Source organism: Onychomys torridus, chromosome 22 (genome assembly GCF_903995425.1).
Source record: "Onychomys torridus chromosome 22, mOncTor1.1, whole genome shotgun sequence".
NCBI lineage: Eukaryota > Metazoa > Chordata > Mammalia > Rodentia > Cricetidae > Onychomys > Onychomys torridus.
The window spans coordinates 17,699,565-17,721,477 of NC_050464.1; the positions used below are offsets into that span (position 1 = coordinate 17,699,565).

The 21,913-nt window shown below is 52.9% G+C and overlaps 3 protein-coding genes across 3 annotated transcripts in view; 2 read left to right on the top strand and 1 right to left on the bottom strand.

Moving 5' to 3' along the window:
* The window catches only part of Styxl1 (serine/threonine/tyrosine interacting like 1), a 31,330-nt gene extending 24,476 nt beyond the window's left edge, over positions 1 to 6,854 (top strand). Inside the window, exons 8-9 of the mRNA XM_036171521.1 lie at positions 521 to 633; positions 6,575 to 6,854. Coding sequence (XP_036027414.1) covers positions 521 to 633; positions 6,575 to 6,706 — 245 coding nt within the window. The 3' untranslated portion in view covers positions 6,707 to 6,854. The remainder of the gene's footprint in view (positions 1 to 520; positions 634 to 6,574) is intronic.
* A 3,269-nt stretch (positions 6,855 to 10,123) lies between these two features.
* Tmem120a (transmembrane protein 120A) lies at positions 10,124 to 19,103 on the top strand. Its single transcript, XM_036171980.1, has 12 exons — positions 10,124 to 10,280; positions 12,141 to 12,259; positions 12,452 to 12,568; positions 17,342 to 17,401; positions 17,605 to 17,700; positions 17,777 to 17,866; positions 17,963 to 18,028; positions 18,116 to 18,177; positions 18,264 to 18,356; positions 18,469 to 18,533; positions 18,625 to 18,693; positions 18,786 to 19,103. The coding sequence occupies exons 1-12, from the start codon at positions 10,200 to 10,202 to the stop codon at positions 18,897 to 18,899; spliced, it is 1,032 nt and encodes a 343-aa protein (XP_036027873.1). The 5' UTR covers positions 10,124 to 10,199; the 3' UTR covers positions 18,900 to 19,103.
* A 145-nt stretch (positions 19,104 to 19,248) lies between these two features.
* Positions 19,249 to 21,913, bottom strand: part of LOC118572456 (NADPH--cytochrome P450 reductase) — a 36,483-nt gene continuing 33,818 nt past the window's right edge. Inside the window, exons 12-17 of the mRNA XM_036172094.1 lie at positions 20,884 to 20,955; positions 20,652 to 20,801; positions 20,253 to 20,523; positions 20,025 to 20,170; positions 19,844 to 19,929; positions 19,249 to 19,745 (exon numbers count right to left, since the gene is read on the bottom strand). Of these exons, the coding sequence (XP_036027987.1) occupies positions 19,601 to 19,745; positions 19,844 to 19,929; positions 20,025 to 20,170; positions 20,253 to 20,523; positions 20,652 to 20,801; positions 20,884 to 20,955 (870 nt within the window). The 3' untranslated portion in view covers positions 19,249 to 19,600. The remainder of the gene's footprint in view (positions 19,746 to 19,843; positions 19,930 to 20,024; positions 20,171 to 20,252; positions 20,524 to 20,651; positions 20,802 to 20,883; positions 20,956 to 21,913) is intronic.

Sequence of the window (21,913 nt, forward strand, 5' to 3'; positions counted from 1 at the left end):
AACTTGGCCCCCAGCCCAAGCTGCTGCTCGGATGGCTGGGGTTGGGAAAGTAGCCTCCAACACCCTTATGCCAGCAGTTTACTACTTTTACTTTTTAATTCATTTTTCAACTTGAGAGATACAGCCAGGGTGGAACACATGCTAAGTAAGTGCTATATCTCTAAGTCACATGACAGCCCCTCACTGGGGGATTCTAGGCAGGTGATCTACCACTGAGCCACACCCCAGCCCCTCACTGGGGGATTCTAGGCAGGGGCTCTACCACTGAGCCACACCCCAGTCCCTCACTGGGGGATTCTAGAACCACCACCACCTCTAAGTCCTCTTTTTACTTTTTATTTTGACAACATCTCCCTGGGTCGCCTAGGCTGGCCTTGAACTTTCAGTATTTCTTCCTCTTAACCTCTGAACATCTAGTGTTGTGCCCTGGGCACGAGGCCCCCAAAGAGACCAGCAGAGACACACTGAGGTCCCCAGGGAAGGGTGCTGTGCACAGCCCTCACCCTTCCTTCCTTTGCAGAACTTCACCTCCGGCTCCGCTCGGTCATCCTGGTCTTTTCCACGCGGGGCATTAGCCGTAGCAGTGCCGCGGTGATAGCCTTCCTCATGCATTACAATGAGGAGACCTTGAAGGTATGTGTTATGGGGCCGGGCGGGGCTCAATTGGTGAAGTGCTCACCCGGTTTGCAAAAGACTCTAGGTCCAAACCTTTAATCCCATCACTCAGCAGACAGAAGTGGGCAGATCTCTGTGAGTCTGAAGCCAGCCTGGTCTGCAAAGTGAGTTCCAAGACAGCTAGGGCTATACATTGAGACCCTGTCTCAAACAAACAAACAAACAAACAAAGGCTCTGAGTTTAGTCCCCATCAACACATAAAGCGGGTGTGTTGGGGCAGGCCTGTAATCTTAGGGCTGTGATTGGAGAGGGAGGCAGGAGAATCAGGAGTTCAAGGTCATCCTCAATGAAGGAGCAAGTTGGAAGCCACCCTGGCTACATAATATCCATGTGTTCTGCCAAGCAGTGATGGCACACTCCTTTAGTCCCAACACTTGGGTGGCAGAGGCAGGCGGATCTCTGTGAGTTCCAGGACAGCCTGGTCTACAGAGTGAATTCCAGGACAGCCAGGGTTACAGAGAGAAACCCTGTCTCAAAAAAACAAAAACAAAACAAACAAAAAATATTGCTCCCTGGGCCACAAACACACTAGGAGGGGGTCCAAGCTGGATCTGGGTGCTCTTGGGAACTGCAGTACTATCATAGGGTCTTAGTTTTAACAGGGAGAACTCCAAAGTTTGGATGTCACCTAGTACACAGCACTCAAGAGTAAGGTCCTTTGCTTAGACTAGCAGCTTGAGGTTGATAGGGGCTCAGCCAGTCCAGGCTCTGGATGACAGCCTACTGTATGGCCCTTATCTTAGTCTGTCTGTCTGTCTGTCTGTCTCTCTCTCTCAGATCCCCTGGAGACGGAGTTATGGGCAGCCATGTGCAGCCCAGCACAGCTTCTGGGAACACGACTCCAGCCCTCTGCAAGAGCCGTGGCAGAGCCTGTTCTTAGCTGCTGAGCGATTCCTCCAGTCCCCAATTCCTTTTGTCTGTTGTTGTAATAAAACACTCCACAAAAGCCACTGAAGGGAGAAAGTGCTTGTTCTGGGTTATAATCCACAATGGTGGGGGTGGGGTGGTCAAGGCAGCAGGAGCTTGAAGCATCAGGAACATTGTATCACTATCAGGAAGCATGGAGTGATGGATGCTTACTGCCGCTCAGCTAGCTCACTCCATTTCCACACTCCAGGATCCCAGCCAAGAAATGGTCCTGCCCACCATCAAGATGGGTCTTCCCACGTCAGTTGACACAATCAGGGCACTTTCCCACAGAGAGTCCTTCGTGGAGACTCCCTTCTGGGTGATTCCAGACCCTGCTAAGCTCACAACTGAAATTAGCTACCTCAGCACCCCAGTTAGTTTGGGTTGGTTCCAAGGAGAATTTCGTGGAGTCACAGAATGGCTGGGCTGCCTGAGCCTCAGCCTGTTAATCTTCCTTTACCTTGAAAGCAGAGGGACAAAAAAGTAGAATCTTGCATAGCAACACCCGAGGGACTCATGGCTGTGCTTTCTCCAGAGCCAGCCCTGGCGGCTCCCCTGCTAACCCTTGCTAATCACAGCCTGCTTGCAGGCTCAGAGGCCGTGGACCCAATCTAAACAACCTCCAGATTTTAACCTGAGGAGTGTGTGGGTTGGCGGTAGAGTACTTGCTTAGACATCCCCAGTGGGGGCTGTGGCTCCGTGGAAGAGAGCTTGCCTAGAGTCCCCCAATGAGGACCTGCAGCAGTAGCCCAAGTATGCTTTGCTAGAACACTCCAGTGAGCAGCTGGGGGTGTGGTTGAGCCATAGTGGGCTTGCCTGGAATCCACAGGACCTGGGTTTGATCCCCACCTAACACGGGGAAAACAAAACAAAACTCCAAAAGCTTTTGAGCCCTCCAGCCCTGATGACGTCACGTCCAAGTAGAGCCAACAGGCAAGGGTGGGTTGAGATGAGGGTAAAGTGAGCTGTCCTCTGGTTTGGTTCCTTTCCTAGTCAGTCATTGGCCTGAAGGGGGTGCACGGCCCTGGCTGCCTGGTTTGCCTGTCCCTGGCAGTGGCTGATGCTGGATCTCCTCATGTCCAGGTGAGTCTGGACTCAGGAGGAACCCTGGCACTTGTTCCGAGAACAGCCATCTTTGCCCACTCTGTAGGAAGTCCCAAGACTGGGCACTCTTCCTGGTTAGCTCACGTTGTTGTGGCCAGGAGTGCCTGTCTCTAGCTTGCCATGGTAGTTAGTTCATTAGCATAGCTTGACCTGGACTTGACCCCAGGAGGCTGACATGGAGCTGGCATGCTGGGGCAGGCTGTCAGTGCAGTGGGCACGCGCTGGTATCTGTGTCCCTTAAGGACTCTTAGAATAGGGGTTGGTAAGGTGACTAAGCTGGTAAAGCCCCTGCCTTGCAAGCCTGGCCACCTGGGTTTTACTACCTGGTAAGCTGGAAGGAGAGAACTACTCCTCAACTCACCTCCACAAGTGTGCAGTGGCATGTGCACCCCCATACATAGCATGCACTCACATGATAATATACATGTTTTTTTAAAGATTGCTTATTTTTATTTCATGTGCACTGGTGTTTCTCTACCTGGGTGTCTGTGCACAACATGCATGCAGTACTGAAGACTGCCAGAAGGGAGAAGTCTGATCTTCTGGAACTAGAGTTCCACTCACTTGGGAGCCACCATATGAGTCCTGGGAATTGAACCTGGGTCCTCTGAAGAGCAGCCATTGCTCTTAACCTCGGAGCCATGTCTCTAGCCCCGATTTTGGTTAATTTTGTTTTGTTTTAGATAGGGTTCACTATGTTGCATAGATTTTGCTACATAGCTCATGGTGGCTTGGAACTCATTGATAACTCAGGCCTACATCTACAGCTGGCTGTAGAACTCAGGCTTACAGAGAACTCACAGTTCTTCCCACCTCAGTCTCCCGAGTGCTGAGGTTAGAGCTGTGTCCCACTGGCCCTGGCCCTTTTCCTTCTTTATATGTAAAGGCATGTTCACTGTGACCTTGTAGCTTAAATACCATTGTGCTCCCCAGCATTTTTCAGGTGTGGTAAGTCTGGATGCTCTTTCCAAGGCTGCACAGCTACAGGTAGTACCGCAGGGATCAAAACCCATTGGCTCAGGCACAACACCCATACTTTCCACGGGGCCCCAAGGAAACAGGAAGAACACCCATGGCCTTGCAGCTTTAAGACCAGGGCCTGCTGACCCTCACCAAGTGTGCCCTGGCAAGTACTTCACATTTTCATCCCAGGGTAGGCAGGACCAGACCTTTCTGCCTGGGAGAGTCCCAGCAGATGTGTTATGAGCTGAGGTGTGCAGCGGGTTTAGGGGGCCAGCACCCTACCAATTAGGCCACACCCCCATCCCTCTTAATGACTCCTAAACATGTGTTTTCGTGGTAAGTACATTCAGGTTGTGAACCCAGCTTGTAAACTTTCAGATCTTGCAAAACTGAAATTCTGTGCCTGTTGATTGACTGCCTCCTGTTTGCTCCTAATCCAAGCCCCTGGCCACCTCCGCTGTACTGGTGGGCCTCAGTTTGTCTGCAGCCATACCTTGCACAATTTGTCATTTCCTTTTGTGTGCATAAGGGTGTGTGTAGGTCCGTATGAATGTGTGTGCGCATGTGTGTAGGTGTGTATGAGTGTTTGTGTGTGTAGGTGTGTATGAGTGTTTGTATGTGTGTGTAGGTGTGTATGGGTGTTTGTGTGTATAGGTGTGTATGAGTGTTTGTATGTGTGTGTAGGTGTGTATGGGTGTGTATGTGTGTATGAGTGTGTGTATGGGTGTGTAGGTGTGTATGAGTGTTTGTAGGTGTGTATGAGTGTGTGTAGGTGTATATGAGGGTGTGTATGTGTGTATGGGTGTGTAGGTGTGTATGAGTGTTTGTATGTGTGTGTAGGTGTGTATGAGTGTGTGTAGGTGTATATATGAGGGTGTGGGGGGGTTGGAGGACAGCTTCAGGTATCACTCCTCAGGCATCATCCACCTTTGATTTTTTTGGAGGCAAGTTCTTTCATGGGCCTGGTGCTTGCCAAGTAGAGTAGGCTGGTTGACCAGCAAGCCGCAGGGATCCACCTGTCTCCGGCTCCACGGTGCTGGGAATAAACTTGGCATTTGGAGATCAAACTCAGGTCCATAGGCTTGTAAGGCAATCACTTTACCAGCTGAGCCATCTCCCCAGTGCTAGCCTCCCTCCCTCTTTCCCTCCCTCCCCCCCTTCCTTCCTTAATGTGCATGTGTCTGTACCTGTGGGTATCTATGTGTATCACGTGTGCAGGTGCTTGTGGAGGCCCAAAGCATCTGCTCTAAAGGGTTGGAAGATGCTGGGAACTAATCCTGGGTTCTCTGCAAGAGCAGCAAGTGCTGTTAACCACTAAGCCATCTCACCATGCCCTTCCCTTGATTTCTTAATTTTTTTCTTCCTTCTCCTCCTCCTCCTCCTCCTCCTCCTCCTCCTCCTCTTCTTCCTCCTCTTCTTTTTGGACTGTTCATCCTCAATTAGTACATAGAAACAACTGAGAGTTATATGTTGAATTTTGTGTGTGTGTGTGTGTGTGTGTGTGTGTGTGTGTGTGTGTGTAGAGCTGAGGATCGAACCCAGGGCCTTGCGCTTGCTAGGCAAGCACTCTACCACTGAGCTAAATCCCCAACCCTGTATGTTGAATTTATTTTCATGCAGTTTTGCTGTGTTTATTTGCTCATGTGTGTGTGTGTGTGTGTGTGTGTGTGTGTGTGTGTGTGTGTTTGTGTTGGGGAGGGTACACATGAGTGCAGTTGCCCTCAGAAGCCAGAAGAGGTCATTAGATTTCCAGGAGCTTGTGAATTGCCTGATGTGGACACTGGGAACCAAACTCAGGTCCTCTGCAAGAGCAGTACATGTTCTTAACCTCTGAGGCATCACTGCAGCCCTCAGGTACCATTTTGCCTTTCCGCTCTCTGCCTATAACCCAGATGAAGGCCGGGCACATGCATGCCTCCTTCTGCACTTTATTGCAGATGCAGCCTGAAGGAAGGCAGCTTTGCCTTGCCTTTCCTCCTTCCGAGAACTCACTCATAGTTCCTGTCACCTCTCCAGTGATTCAGCCTGTCCCAATGCAAACCTTTGTTGAGGCTGCTGTGTGCTCCAGACTAGCCTGGTGTTAGCCTGCCCACGGGAGGTTGCATGCATATTGTCTCAATCTTCATAGGAGCCATGTGAAACAGAACTGACTTCTGCGCCCTGAGTCAGAAGTAGAGGAGCTTGCCTGTGGCCTAGACTGTGCCTGGGGCTCCTTGCCTTGATGAGTTCACCCCAGGCTGCTGTTCTGTCTGCGCTTAAATTATTTTTTTCCTCTGTTCCTTTGAGTGTGTGTGTTCATGTGCATGTGTGCCTGTGTGTGTGTGCATGTGTGTGTATGTGTTCATATGGCACATGTGCAGAAGTCAGTTCTCTTCTTGTACCATATGGGTCACTTGGGTTGAATTCAGATCATCAGGCTTGAGGCCCAACCTTTTCTTATTTATTTATTTATTTGTTTGTTTGTTTGTTTATTTCCAGAGCTGGGGACTGAACCCAGGGCCTGTGCTTGCTAGGCAAGCGCTCTACCACTGAGCTAAATCCCCAACCCCCCAACCTTTTCTTTTTATCCCCTCCTTTCTTCCCTCCTTCCCTCCCTCCCCATCTCTCTCTCTTTCTTTGTTCCTGAGGTACCCCACAATTAGGCTAGACTAGCTGGCCAGTGAGCCCCAGGAATCCCCATCTCCACTTCCCCAGCACTAGGATTACAAACAGAGTTTTTACATGGGTCCTGGGGGCTGGACTCAGGTCCTCATGCTTGCCCAGAAAGTACACTACCAAATGAACTATCGCCCAGCCCCTGTCCCTGCATCTTGCCATCATATGGGCAGGTAGTTGTCTCCTGTCCTCCCTGACCTGTTGGTGATCTCGTCTGGAAGGATCTCACCACCTGTCCTGAAATCTTCCTTATGTCTACATTCACAGAGGTCCTGGGCCCACGTGAAGAAATGCAAAAACAACATGCGTCCGAATCGGGGCTTGGTGACTCAGCTGCTGGAATGGGAGAAAACTATCCATGGGGAATACATCACAGACATCTCCGACCCTATCTACTGACCTTCACCTGCGGCCCACCTGGGCGAGGAGGAACCTTGTTTGAGACTTTTTGGGGGTTGGGGGGTCAGGTACACATTTGGAGTGGTCCAGAAGAAGACCTTTGCAATCTGAAGTTTCATGTCTGTGTCTTAGGGCTGGTTCTCCCCCCCCCCCCAAATACTGGGGATTGAACCTAGAGCAGTGGTTCTCAACCTTCCTAATGCTGCGACCCTTTAGTACAGTTCCTCATATTGTAGTGACCTCCAACCATAAAATTATTTTCATTGCTGCTTCATAACTGTCACTTTGCTACCGTTATGGGTCATAATGTAAATATCTGTGTTTTCCGGTGGTCTTAGGTAAGCCCTGGAGAAAGGGTCATTTGACCCACAGGCTGAGAACCACTGAGCTAGAGTCTCCCACATGTTAGGTAAGCCTTTTATTTTTTGAGACAAGGTCTCCTGCAGACGGGGATGGCCTCAAACTCTGTGCAGCTGAAGAGGACTTTAACTCATGCTCTTCCCGCCTCCCCCCTCCAGTGCTAAGAGTTTAGTGTGTACGTCTGTTTCAGTTTATGTGTTGCTGAGGGTGGAGCCAGGGCTTCCTGCATGCTAGCCAGGCACTCTATTAACTAAGCCACACCCCTAGTCCTGCACTGGCTTTTTTCTAATCTGTTCCCCCAGCGTGGGAGACACACACACAATACATCCTTGAAATTTTATTTTAGATTTTTAAAAAATTTTATGTATATAGATGTTTTGCCTGCATGTATGTCTATGCATCATGTATATGCCTGGCTCCTACAGAACTCAGAAAAGGGCATTGCGTCCCTTGGAACTGGAGTTATAGATGGTTGTGAGCCACCATATGGGTGCTGGGAACCAAACCTGGGTCCTCTGGAAAAGCAGCCAATGTTCTTAACCACGAACCCATCTCTTCACCTTAATTAAGTACCAAGGTCTCCACTAGCAGTGGTGGCACACACCTTTAGTCCCAGCACTCAGGATGCAAAGGCAGGCGGATCTCTAAGTTTGAGGCTGGCTCAGTCTACAGATCGAGATCTAGGACAGCCCAGGGCTACACAGAGAAATCCTGTCTCAAAACAACAACAAGAAGCCAGGCCGTGGTGGAGGAGCACACCTTTAATCCCAGCACTCAGGAGGCAGAGGCAGGCGGATCTCTGTGAATTCGAGGCCATCCTGGTCTACAGAGTGAGTTCCAGGACAGGCGCCAAAGCTACAGAGAAACCCTGTCTCTAAAACGAAAAACAAAACAAAACAAAAAACAAAAAAAGAAAAAGAAAAAAAAACCAATAAATACATAAACAAACAAACAAACAAATAACTGAGGTCTCATTACATACCCTGGTTGCCCTTAGCCTTGCCATTTTCTCGCCTCCATCTCCTGAGTGCTGGGATTCCAGGTGTCCACCATGACAGGCCTTCTTGGGCTCTGGTCCATTCAGCAGAGCAGACCCTCTTCCTTCTGGCTCTCTAGTAACTCCCACTGTGCCACCCAGCTACACTCCTGGGGCTACCTCTGACTGGAGCAGTGGTCAAACACACTGATGACTTGGACTCTTTGGAGGTCACCTGGGTTGGGGGTGCTCAGTCCATGCTTTGTGTTGGCCCATTCAGAGAGTATCAGTGTCCACTCCAGGGTAGAGATCTTCCAGCTCAGTCTTAGGGGTACTCCTGATTTCAGAGCCCCCAATGTGTTCGGACCACTGCCTCTGGATCACTGAGTATAGATTCTCTCTCTATTCCCAACTCATTATGAAGGAGACATGCTGGACTTCTTATCACCCAATCCCAGGTTTCTAGGAATTTTATGTCCATTTTTTTTTTCTTTTTTCTTTTTGTTTCAGACAGGGTCTTATGTAGCCCAGGCTAGCCTGGACAACTCACTATGTAGCTGAGGATGACACTGAACTTCTGATTCTCTTCCCTCTTTCTTCCCAAGTGCTGGGAATACAGGCATGTGCCACCCACCACACAGGGCTTCTCATGTCCCAGGCCCCTACAATTTCTCAAATCTTTACAAATTTTGTATATGTTATTTTAAAATTTTTATTGTATTTTATGTGCATCTTTTGCCTGCATGTATTTATTTACACCACACATATGCCTGTTGACCGTGGAGGCCAGAAGTGAGGGGCAGATACCTGGGGACTGGAGTTACAGATAGTTGTGAACCACCATGTGGGGTGCTAGGCATTGAACCCAGGTCCTCTGGAAGAGCTGCTCTTAACCACTGAACCATCCTATACTTTATATCTGTATATGTAGGCATTCCTTGGCACTTGTGTGGAGGTCACAGAAGTTGCTGAAACTGGTTCTTTCCACAGAGTGGGTCCTGGGATTGAACTCAGGTCACAAGGCTTGGCAGCAGGCACCCTTACTCCTGAGCTGTGTCACCGGCTCAAATTCCACAAGTCCTAAAGGGAGTTGCCCAAACGCACTTCCCCAGACTCACAGATTACAAGGAGATTGATGGGTAAAGTCAGCCATTTAAGAAAACGTCCCCAGCCGGGGCTGTGGTGGTGCATGCCTAGGGAGGCAGAGGCAGAGTTCGAGACAAGCCAGGTCTAGCCAGGGCTACACAGAGAAACCCTGTCTCCAAACAAACAAAACAAACAAACAAACAAAAAGAAAACATCCCCTACTATCTGCCTCCTAGAACTTTCCACAGAAGGATATGAGTGGGTGTCCCTTAATGAGGATGACCTGGAACTTCTGATCTTTCTGTCTGCACCTCCCAAGTGTGGGGATCACAGGCGTGCGCCTCCGCATCCGGTTTATTACGTGATGCTAGGGATTGAATTCAGTGTTTCCTGCATGCTAGGCAAGCACTCGGTTACCGACTCAGCTCTAGACCCCACTGGTAAGTCTTCAGCAGGGACACAGTGGGGAGTTAAGTTTCGTATTTTAGGAGAGGCAGCCCACAGGCAGGCTGTTTGCAGGACAGGGGAGGTGAGTACGGAGGACTCCGGGCCAGGAAAGGGGTGTCTCGAAAAGGCTGTGAGACAAAGGCTGCCCTAGAGAGGGGCAGCTTCTCAAGGACAAAAGTGGATGAAGCGCAGGGCGTGGTGGATGGCGCACGTGAGAGGCAGAGGCAGGGGGATCTCTCGTTCCCGACCAGCCAGGGCTACGTCCTGACACTCTATCTAAAATAAAAATTAAAAGTGTTGGAAGCACGTGTCGCCTTGGTTCGTGAGTGGTCCGAGGAAACGGATCAAGCGCGTAGGATCGCCCGGAGCACAGGTCCGGTCTCGGAGCCAGGAGACGCCCGGCGGGCACGCGGCCACGCCCACTTCCCGTCCCGGGATCCGATTGGCCGCCCCAAGGGGCGGGGCCCGCGCGCGGATTACGCCGGGCCTTTTCCCGTTGGCAGCCGCGGCAGCGCGAGCCCGGAAGCGGACGGGGGCGGTGGCGGAGGCGCCTCCGGCCGGCCGGGGTTGCAGCTCCGTCCTCCCCACTCGCGGTTCCCCGCGGCCCGTGGCGTGGACAAAGACATGCAGTCCCCGCCCCCAGACCCGCTGGGCGACTGCCTGCGCAACTGGGAGGATCTGCAGCAGGACTTCCAAGGTATCCAGGTGAGCGGCCATCCGTGCCCCGAGCCACGTCTCTCTGTCTCGGGGACAAGGGTCCGGCAGCCCTAGGTCAGACATAGGGCATCCGGAGGGGTCAGGGGTCGAGGCCCTCCCCCACTTCTCCTCTTAAATGTCCGATGGCAGCCCCGATTGCCCGCGCGTCCCCGGCGTGCTTGGGCGGGATCCCTCTGTACCGGGCCATCTCGACTTCGTGCAAAGGCCTTGAAAACAGGTCAGGACTCCCCTGCTGACCCTCCCTCTGCACCGCTAACCGATCTGGGACCTGGTCCCCTTCCTGGAGAGCAGTCACCCGAGGCAGAGCCCAGCCGGGCCCAGCCTTTTGGTTCAGTCACCCTGCAAGCGTGCAGCCGGACAACGCCTTCCCCGCCCTTGGCCAACTCCTTGCTGAACGCAGCAGGGAAGCAAGTTTAGGTAAAACCCAGGCCTGGATGGAGAGAGATCTCAGCCGTCTGAGACAGAGGGACAGCGCCCACCTAGGGACAGGAGGAGGCTCGTCTGGGCGCGTGTGGTTCTTTCTTGTAGGGAAGAGGTGGGCGGGGCAGACTGTACCTGGACCTCCTGCCTGGCAGAGTCTGTGTGAGATCATTGGAAAACTTCCCAGTTCCAGGTTGTTTGTGTCCTCTCTGTCCCCGGACTAGAGAGAAGGAGGCTCCTGCTTCCAGGAAGGCCATCACTGGGCAAGGGTGGCATCTGCTAGAGCCTGGGGAGGATGTGGCAGCTCTGCTTGGCATGAGAAACAGACCCAAGTAGTGGAGCCTGGCCAGCTGGAGACTAGGTTAGACCTTTGCCTCTGCTGGACTGTGCCCAGCCTCATATCTCCACTACAGCTGCCTACCCTGCCCAGCTTGCTGGTACTAGAACTCTCTCTAGGCCTACACAGCCCCAAATCTCCCAGTTTTGCCATCACTACGATGGCCTCTGCCTTGATTTCCCCACACTGCCCCTTGCCCTGTCTTTAGGTTGCAACTTGCAAGGTTCACCCACCAGGGCAAAGTGCTTGGGTCAAAGGTGCTTGCAGGAGGGGCGTGGATGGGAGGGACTGGTCTTAGAGCGGGAAGCCTGGTGACCTTTGACCTGAGAGGAACCATCAGGAATGCCTGGGTGGAAGGCATCATGGATAACTCTGTATGCTATCCCTTCAGGCTAGCTAGGTAGAAGGAACTGAGAAAGACAGTAAGCCGTGAGTTCAGGCAGCCCCTTTGGTCTAGAGCAGTGGTTCTCAGCCGGTGGATCAAGATCCATTTTAGGGGGCAAACGACCCTTTCACAGGAGTCTCTAAAACAGATATTTACATTATGATTCGTAACAGTAGCAACATTGCAACCACGAAAATAATTTTATGGCTGGGGGGTCACCACAACACGAGGAACTGTATTAAAGGGTCACAAGTGGTAGGAAGATTGAGTACCACTACTCTAGACTGTTTGAAGATAATGCCAGACTCAGGTAGCACAAAAAACCCAGGCAGATAGGCCAGGAGGTGGTGGTGCATGTCATTTATTACAGCACTCAGGAGGCAGAGGCAGGAGGGTCTCCGTGAATTTGAGGCCAGCCTGGTCTACTACACAGTGAGTTCCAGGACAGGCCCCAAAGCTACACAGAGAAATCCTGTCTTGAAACAAAGAAACAAACAAAACAAAACAACCCAGGCTGAGCTATGAGCTATGGACAGGTGTCACGGAGCTCTGAGTTTACAGGGAGAAAGAAATCCAGCTCCTGGCCTGCCTCAGGGGCAGAGCAATCTCTGGAGGTCCCCTGGCAAGCACAGAAAGTTCTACCTCCAGGGCTGGTTCCCTGCCCAGGAAGCTGCCCAGTCAAGCTCATGCCTTCTCCTCACCCTAGGAAACACACCGCTTGTACCGCCTGAAATTAGAAGAGCTGACCAGACTCCAGGACAACTGTACCAACTCCATCACACGCCAGAAGAAGCGGCTCCAGGAGCTGGCCTTGGTGCTGAAAAAGTGAGGCGTGAGGCTGGGGGTGACTTCCCGCCAGGGGTGGGTGCTGTGGGGTGGGGGTGGGGGGGTGCCACTGGCTTACCCTGGCATGGCTCTGCTGCTCTTCCACCCCCTGGGCTCTGTTCCTTTCTCTGTCCCGAAGGGTTCCCACTGGGCTTCCCCACCTGCACTGACTGACTCCCGCCATACTCCCAGATGCAGACCCTCTCTCCCATCCGAGTCCACGGAGGCTGCACAGGAGCTGGAAAACCAGATGAAGGAGCGCCAAGGCCTCTTCTTCGACATGGAAGCCTATTTGCCTAAGAAGAACGGGTGAGTCCTTCCTTCTTCCAGCTCCATGGATGTGTAACCCAAGCCTGTCTCTCAGTCATTCAGTCAGTCAGCAAAGGTGGCCATGTTGACACCCCCAGGGAATCTGACAGTTCACAGTCATGGGAGTTTCAAGGGAAGAGTTCAGGGAGTTGGGGCCTCAGTAATGCATGTCTAACCCCACACATGGCCAGACACAGCTTCTTGGTGAAGGGATACCTGAGTCATCTTTCTTCAGAGGTAATGAATTAGCACATTCCTGTGGTCCTAACAGCTCTAGAAGCTGAGGCAGGAGGCTCAAGAGTCCAAGGTCCTCTTTGATTACGTAGTGCATTCAAAGTTAGCCTGGTTACCATGGTGTGTTTCAGTCCAGCCAGGGCTACATAGTGAGACACGCCCTCAAAAAATAAACCAAAGGGGCTGGAGAGATGGAGAGAGAGAGAGAGAGAGCATTGGCTACTCCTCCAGAGACCAGGACTTGATTTCCAACACTTACATGGTAACTTACAACTGTCTGTATCCTTGGTTCCAGGGGATCCGACACCACCTTCTGGCCTCTGTGGGCACCAGCCACACATGTGGCACACATACATACATGCAGGCAAAACACCCATCCATATAAAAATCACATCAAACCCCAAACCAAGCCAAGGGCTGGGGATGTAGTTGACTTGGTGGAGTGCTTACAAAACATGATGGATGCCCTGGGTAGTGAGCTGGGTCTGTGTGGGGCAATGAGTTTGTGTCCTGACTAGTTTTTTTTGTTGTTGTTGTTGACGTTGTGGTTTTCTTTTTTGGTTTTTCGAGACAGGGTTTCTCTGCCTAGCCCTGGCTGTCCTGGAACTCACTTTGTAGCCAGGCTGGCCTTGAACTCAGAGATCCGCCTGCCTTTGCTTTCCTAGGTGATCGAAGGCATGCCCCACCACGCCTGGCTCTAATGTAGGGTATTTTCTTAACTAGCGATTGATGGTGAAGGGCCCATCTCACTGTGGATGGGGCCGCCCCTGAGCTGGTGGTCCTGGGTCCTATAAGAAAACAGGCTGAGGAAGCCATGAGGAATAAGCCAGTAAGCAGCATTCCTCCATGACCTCTGCATCAATCGGCCCCTCTGCCTCCAGGTTTCCATATGGTCTGAGTTCTTGCCTTGGTGTCCCTCAGTGGACTGTGACTCAGGATATGTAAGCCGAGCCCTTTCCTCCTCAAGCCGTGTTTGCTCACGGTGTTTCATCACAGCAGCAGTCGCCCCAAGACCAGGATAGTGGGGGTATTGCTGTGGCAGACCTGAGCATGTGGAATTGTGGAAGGACTTTGGAACTTTGGAACTGGAAAAGCCATTGGGTGTTGACAGCTCAGTGGGCTGTTCTGTCGGAACTCAGAAGATAATGCTGAGAGAGAGCAGTGTGGGCGAAGGAGGCCTGGCTTGTGAAATTCAGGGGGACGTTTAAAGACTCGATTGTGGACATTGCTCTGTAGCATTAAGATTCTGTGATTCTGGTCAGCTGGGGCTGGAGAATTGGTGGTGATTAAGAGACCAGCATTGCTGAGGTGAAATCTTCTGGGAAGTGTTCCCTCAGAGCATGTGTTCCAGAGGTGGCCAAGGTTGTACCTCGTCCTGGCACCTATACTTGGTGATGTGTAAGAGTCACCCGGGTGGTACTGGTTTTGAAGGCACAACGGGGTCATGGAGAGCAGCTGAGGCCTGGCCCTGTGAGAGACCAGGAGAGGCCATTGGCCATTGACAGCCTCATTTAGTTGAAGGCCCAGGATTGAAGGGGTCACGGAGAGAAGTTGAGGCTTGGCACCATGAGGAGCGCCTGGGAGAGGCATCCCAGCTGAGGCAGGAGACCCCCAGCGTTTTGGAAATGACAGTACCGTGGGATGACCACCCAGGACAGACAGCCTCAGCCGTGGATGCTGTCTGTGTGGGCTCAAGAGAATGGAGCTGGAGAAGTGACCCAGGCCCTTCAGTGGGGCTCAGAAGACTGACTCCCAGACACTGAGTTATTTACACAGTTGGACTTGGGTCTGGCTTTCTTCAGATTGTACCTGTGCCCTGGTTCTTCGCTCTCAGAGTAAGAATGTATTTAACTTGTTTTGATTTTACAGGAGCCCAAAGTTGAGGGGCTTTGAAAAAAGATTTTGGCATTTTGTAGACACTTTTGATTTTTAAAAGGGACTTGGTAATTTTATTTTGCTATTTTTCAAGACAAGATTTCTCTGTGTTACAGCCCTGGCTGTCCTAGAACTTGCTCTGTAGACCAGGCTGGCCTTGAACTCACAGAGATCTACCTGCCTCTGCCTCCGGAGTTGCTGGCATGCACCACCACCACCTGGATGACTGTAATTTTCTTTTTGCTTTTTTGTTTTTTTTTTTTTTTTTGGTTTTTCGAGACAGGGTTTCTCTGTGTAGCTTTGCACCTTTTCTGGAACTCACTTGGTAGCCCAGGTTGGCCTCGAACTCACTGAGATCTGCCTGCCTCTGCCTCCGGAGTGCTGGGATTAAAGGCGTGCACCACCACCACCACCACCACCACCACCACCCGCCCGACTGTAATTTTCAAAGATGCTCTTTTGAAGTGTTTGTAAAGTCTGTACTAATTTTAATTTAATTCAATGTTTTGTATTGTGATGCTTACTAATATGAGATCTTGGGGATGAACAAGAAAGGAAAGGTTATGGTTTAACAGTGATGTGTTTATGTCAAATTGATAAGGGGTCAATTGTCCTAGCTAGTTTTTTTTTTTTTTTTTTGGAAGCTGAAGATTGAACCCAGGTCCTTGTGCTTGCTAGGCAAGCACTCTACCATTGAGCTAAGTCCCCAAACCCCCTGGCTAGTTTTTATGTCAACTTGAGATAAGCTAGAGTCATCTGAGAGGAAGGAACCTTAACTGAGAAAATGCCTCCATAAGAACAGGCTGTAGGCAAACCTGTAGGGCATTTTCTTTTCTTTTTTCTTTTTTTTTTTTTTTTTTGTGTGTGTGTGGGTGGGTGGTTTGAGACAGGGTTTCTCTGTGTAGCTTTGGCGCCTTTCCTGGAACTCACTCTGTAGACCAGGCTGGCCTCGAACTCACAGAGATCCACCTGGCTCTGCCTCCTGAGTGCTGGGATTAAAGGCGTGCGCCACCACCACCTGGCTGTGCGTTTTCTTGATTAGTGATTGATGTGAGAAGGCCCAGCCCATTTGTGGGTGGTGCCATCCCTGGGCTGGTGGTCCTGGGTTCTGTAAGAAAGGCTGAGCAAGCCATTCAGTGGCACCCCTCCATGGCCTCTGCATCAGCTCCTGCCTCCAGGTTCCTGTCCGGCTTGTGTTCCTGTCCTGACTTCCTTCAATGAAATCATAATCCAGGATATGTAAGCCAAAGGAACTTTCCTCCCCATGTGCTTTTGATCATGCTGTTTCATCACAGCAGTAGTAATCCTAACTAAGACAGCTGGGATGGGGCTGGAGAGATGGCTCAAGAGGTTAAGAGCACTGGCTGCTCTTCCAGAGGTCCTGAGTTCAATTCCCAGCAACCACATGGTGGCTCACAGCCATCTGTAATGAGATCTGGCGCCCTCTTCTGTGTACATAATAAATAAATCTTTAAAAAAAAAATAGCCGGGTGGTGGTGGCACACGCCTTTAATCCCAGCACTCAGGAGGCGGAGGCAGGCGGATCTCTGTGAGTTCAAGGCCAGCCTGGGCTACTAAGTGAGTTCCAGGAAAGGCGCAAAGTTACACAGAGAAACCCTGTCTTGAAAAACCAAAACAAGACAGCCGGGAAAAGGCTCCATTCACTCTTCAGGAGTCCAAATTCCCAGCCTTATTTGTAGCCTCAGTTTGCCATGCCAAGGCCCGAGTAGGGACAGAAGCCCCTCTCCTGGGTGCAGCCGCTTAGTGTCACCGTCACACCTGGAGTGTCGCTGAGGACAGAGGCCCTTCATTAGCAGGAGGGGTAGAAATACAAGGAGCCTGCTTTTGTTTGTAGGGTTTGGTGGTATATTTTTGAGGCAGGGTCTCTTGTAGCCTAGGCTAGCCTCAACTCTGGTCCTCCTGCCTCTACCTCTCAAGAACTGGGATTATAGGTGCGAGTTTTGATGTGACTGAACCCAGGACCTCGTGGGTGCTAGGCAAGCGCTCCACCAGCTGAGCCATCTCCTCCACCCAGAGTTTTGAAGGGAGATGGGAATGAGGTCCGGTGTGTGGCTATGTATGGGAAGCACTGAAGGGGACTCAGGGCTGAGTTTCTTGGAGTTGAAAAATCAAAGAATTGCTGGGCGGTGGTGGTGCACACCTTTAATCCCAGCACTCGGGAGGCTGAACTAGGCGGAGCTCTGTGAGTTCGAGGCCAGCCTGGGCTACAGAGTGAGTTCCAGGAAAGGTGCAAGGCTACACAGAGAAACCCTGTCTCGGGGAAAAAAAAAAAAAAAAGAAAAATCAAAGAATTATGGGGTAGCAACAGGAGATGACCATCTGCCCAGATGCTAAGTCCCCATGCCCACACTGAGGAATGGTCTGGGATGTGGGGATGGTTTCTCATGGGGAAGGACATCCATCCAGGGCTTGCTCTCAAGGTACCAACATGGGGAGGTCCCAGACAAAACACCACGGGCTAGAGACACTCTTTACCCCAAGGACAGGATTCTGGAGCAGGCAGGAGAGAGGTGGGGTACCATGTGTGGTTGGTCAGTGGCACCTCCTAAGTTCAGAACAGTCTACCAAGGTCATGGGGATGGCAGCAGGCTCTCGACTGTAGTGTTCCGTTCTCTGTCACTCAGGCCTTCTCCTGTCCCTTAGGTTGTACCTGAGTCTGGTTCTGGGGAATGTCAATGTGACCCTTCTGAGCAAGCAGGCTAAGTATGCGGTTGGTGGTGGTTATCGAGGGTTGGGTCTCACCCAGGGTTCCCCAGCCACCTTTGACTTGGGTTGGTGTGGTCTTGGGGTTCTGGGTCAACTTCTCTAGGCTGGCCTGTGACCTCTGGGCATGATGGAGAAGGAAGGCCACGCCCCCTGCCACCTGCCCACCCCTGCAAATGCCTGTCCCTCTCCTCCCCGCCCAGGTTCGCTTACAAAGACGAGTATGAGAAGTTCAAGCTCTACCTCACCATCATTCTCATCGTTATCTCCTTCACCTGCCGCTTCCTGCTCAACTCCAGGTGAGCATCGTGGCCTGGGTCGGGACAGGGGCAGGGACAAGGCTCTGGCATCACTTCTTTGTACCCCACTCCCCAGGGTGACGGATGCCGCCTTCAACTTCCTGCTGGTCTGGTATTACTGCACACTGACCATCCGAGAGAGCATCCTCATCAATAACGGTTCTAGGTGCGCATGCGCAGTGGGGTGGGCCGTGGCACACGGGGACTTTGTGTCTGTGGGAGCCGCTCTGCTTCTCAGGGGTAACTGAGCACCCTCTTACAGGATCAAAGGCTGGTGGGTTTTCCATCATTACGTGTCCACGTTCTTGTCGGGAGTCATGCTGACCTGGTGAGTGACCGAGACCTCATTGGGCAGGGGGGAGGCCGAAGACTTGGGCTCTCATCCCTCCCTTCCTCTGCTTTTCCCTAAATTTAGGCCAGATGGTCTCATGTACCAGAAGTTCCGGAACCAGTTCCTGTCTTTCTCCATGTACCAGAGTGAGTTTCCTTGCTAGGGGAGGGGACAGGGGAGAAAGCTTGTGGCCCAGAGCAGGTCTGACATGCCCACCTGCCTGGCCACCCAGGCTTTGTGCAGTTTCTGCAGTATTACTATCAGAGTGGGTGCCTGTACCGCCTGCGTGCCCTGGGCGAACGACACACTATGGATCTTACCGTAGGTGAGTCAGTTGGCTCTCTCTAGCATCCCGAGGCCCCTGGGACAAGGGGTGGGGGTTGGTTCCTGTCCCTTCGAGCCTGCTCACCACCTCAGCTTCTTCCTAACCCCCACAGAGGGTTTCCAGTCTTGGATGTGGAGAGGTCTCACCTTCCTGCTTCCTTTCCTCTTCTTTGGACACGTAAGTCACACCTGGGTGTCCCCATCTACCCCTTGGGTGTCCACCTCTGCCTCTGAGCACTACATTACTGAACAGACTCCCCCCTCTACAGTTCTGGCAGCTTTTTAATGCGCTGACATTGTTTAACTTGGCCCGGGACCCTGAATGCAAGGAGTGGCAGGTGAGCCAGGGGTCTGGGAGGAGGATGCTTGGGAGATTCCATCCAGACCTCACCTGGTCCTGACCACCCTTGTCTTTTCCCGACCCCTGCAGGTGCTCATGTGCGGCTTCCCCTTCCTTCTCCTCTTCCTCGGCAACTTTTTTACGACCCTCCGTGTGGTACACCAGAAGTTCCACAGCCAGCAGCATGGCAGCAAGAAGGATTAAGCTAGATCTGATGATGGCCAGCCCCAAAGGGGCTTCTGACCTGTGTGCCAGATGGGGCAGCAGGCTGGGGCACCCCTGTGTATGGGAGGTTCCCTTCTGTGCCCCCTGGACTCCGTGGGCTCTGTGGGCCCTGAGGAAGGCCTGGGCCTGGAGCCCAGCTTGGAGGATTTGGGCTCTGGGCCTCAATAAAGGACGAGAGACATAGATGTGTCTGATGGACTCCAGGGGAGGCAGGGCTTGGGGCCCCCAACATGGCACTGATTCTTGGCTCCTGGTCTGGGGAGGGGGTTGTCTAACTGAAGCAGATCCCCAGAGAGACCCCATATCGGCTCTAGCAACGCCAAACAAATACAGAAAACAACTTTATTCCAAGGGCCAGGGTATTTAAAATTATTTACACTCATTCAAAATCATGTGGTGGGGCTGCACCCCACCCAGCTCAGTGGAGAGAAGAGCCCCTCTGTACAGCTGCCGAGGGCCTAAGGCACCCATCACCCAAAGGTGGGCCCGGTCCCTCTTGCCATGTGCCCTGGGACTGGGCTGCCTGGTACAGGGGCCCAGGAGGGCATCACTCAGGCCAGGAGGAGTCAGTCCCTGGTCTTCCCTTGTCGAGGCCAGGCAGGAACCACCAGAGGTGGAGGTCGGCAGACGGGAGTTAGGGAAGTGATTACAGGGACGGAGGGGTGGGAGGGCGGCAGCTCCTAGCTCCACACATCCAGGGAGTAGCGGCCCTTGGTCATCAGCTTCTTAACATAGTCCACAGCCTGGGCATGCTCCATGGGCCCAAACTCGGCCACAATGTCATAGAAGGTGTTCTGCACATCTTTGGCCATATTTCGAGCATCCCTGGGTGGAGACGAGGGGACAAGGTGTGAGGGGACTTGCCGGAGCCACCCTGTGGGTGGGTAGTCTGCACCCCGGGCCTCCCCTGCCCTATTACTCACCCGCAGACATAGATGTGGGCCCCGCCTTCGTGGATCAGCTTCCACAGGTGTTCTTTGTCTCTCTTCAGCAGATGTTGGACATAGACCTAGGTAGGGGAGGGGTGTGTGAGCCGTGTCCAGACCCCACAGCACCGCCTCTTCACGGGGCAGCCCAGCCCGTCAGCACAGCTGCCTGCCTCACCTTGTGGTCCTGCTCCCGGGAAAAGGCCACATTAAGCTGGGTGAGGGCACCGTCCTTGTGAAAGCGGGCCAGCTCTTCACGGTAGAGGTAGTCCTCATTGGAGCGCCGGCAGCCATAGTACAGAAGCGTCTCTCCAACCTCCTTGCCTGGGCAGGGGCGAAGCTGTGATGAAGGAGAGCTCTCTGGCCTCGCCCTGACTGACCACAAAACCAGAGCCCCGTGGCTTACCTTGCTCCCGAAGCCAGGCTCGCTCCTGGATAAAGCCTATGAAGGGGGCAACCCCTGTGCCTGGGCCAACCATGATGACTGGTGTGGTGGATTTGAAGGGAAGGCGGAACTGAGATTTGCGCACAAACATGGGTACCAGGGCCCGGCGGCCATTCTCTCCTGCCGGTTCCTTGGCCCGAAGCCAGCTGGTGGCCACCCCCTTGTTCACTCGTCCCGACTTGGCTTCGTACTCCACAGCCACGGCGCAGATGTGCACAGAGTTGGGGTGGACCTGGGGGAAGGGCTGGTGTGAGCTTGGCTTCAACCCCCCGGAGTCCCTTTCTCAGTGGCTTTCCTGGCCGGGGACCCAGAGTCCACTGCCTTGGGTGGTGCCTCCCTGGCAGGGCTGGTGCCCTTCACCTTAGAGGATGAGGCGATGGAGTAGTAGCGGGCCTGCAGCCGGGGCAGCAGCTCACACAGGTGGTCGATGGGTGGCCGCAGCGATGGGTAGTCTTGGAGAATGGCCAAGATATGCCTCCGGGCCTCCACCACCCAGCTCAGGTACAGCTCCTGGGGAGACATGGAAGGAAGGTGTGGGCAGCCCGGGGTATGTGCGGGGTAGGGTGTCGAGGCAGAGGGTAAGCAGGCTCACCTTGCCCTCGCCTGAGGATGATGCCATCTTATGCAGGTGCTCTTGCTCTGAGGGCTCTGAGGCATACTGGGCAGCCGTAGAATGCCCGTGTAGCAAGCACTTTACCAAACCATCTCCTGAACACTTTTGAGGCCCGACGCCTATCTCTTGATTAGCTTCACTTTGGCCCCGAGGGACAGGAAGAACTCCCCATCTGCTCCCCTCACTCACTGGGATCCAGCAGGGACAGTGGCCTCTGGGAAGAAGGAGTCAGAGGACCCTTTGCTGAACAATTGCGCTCTGTCTCTCCTGGGCAGCCCTTCTTGCCCGGGAGCAGTTCCCAGCCAGCCCAAGGAAGCAGACTTTGGTAGCACCCACTGGTGCTCACAGCAGGCCATTGGACCCTAGCCCAGGAAGCTGCCTCTCCCTTTGGTAATGGATGGCAGCCATGTACCCCCTGCCCATGGGCTACCCACACATCTGCACTGGGGCTGGAACTGACCTCAGGGTGGGCTCGTCCTCTGGCGGAAAGGAGTATGCGCATCCCATGATGCCCCTGTGCCCAACAGGGATTAAGGGAAAAGGAGGGTCCCACACTGAGCTCTGTTGCAGCTGGCTGGGAGCCGGCAGAAAGGAAGTTCAGCTCCGTCCATTCTCAGTGTGGTGGAGCTGGCTGCTTGGGCCCAGAGACTCTGAAAGTGCCACCGGACACCCCAGGAGTCCTCTCAGGATCCTCCCGCACCTCTGCTTGCCTCTGTCCCCAGGAGTCTGTGAACTCTGCAACATCTGGCAGCTCCAGCGGGAGTGAGACTGCAGCCTCCCATGATCCCCTGCGGCTGGGGTAACCCCCCCTTCTGTATGGACTGAGGGAAGGAGAGAACATTTCCACCCCCCCTCCCCACTCAGTATCCTTGGTAACTGTTTATATCAGAGCCCCGCTCCCCGCACCCTCCCCCTTTCCCATTAGGAGAAAAGAAAAAAGGGAGAGAACAAAGCTGTCCCAGCCCTGACACAGACGTGTGCAGGTTGCAGCAAGAAGAACCAATCCGGC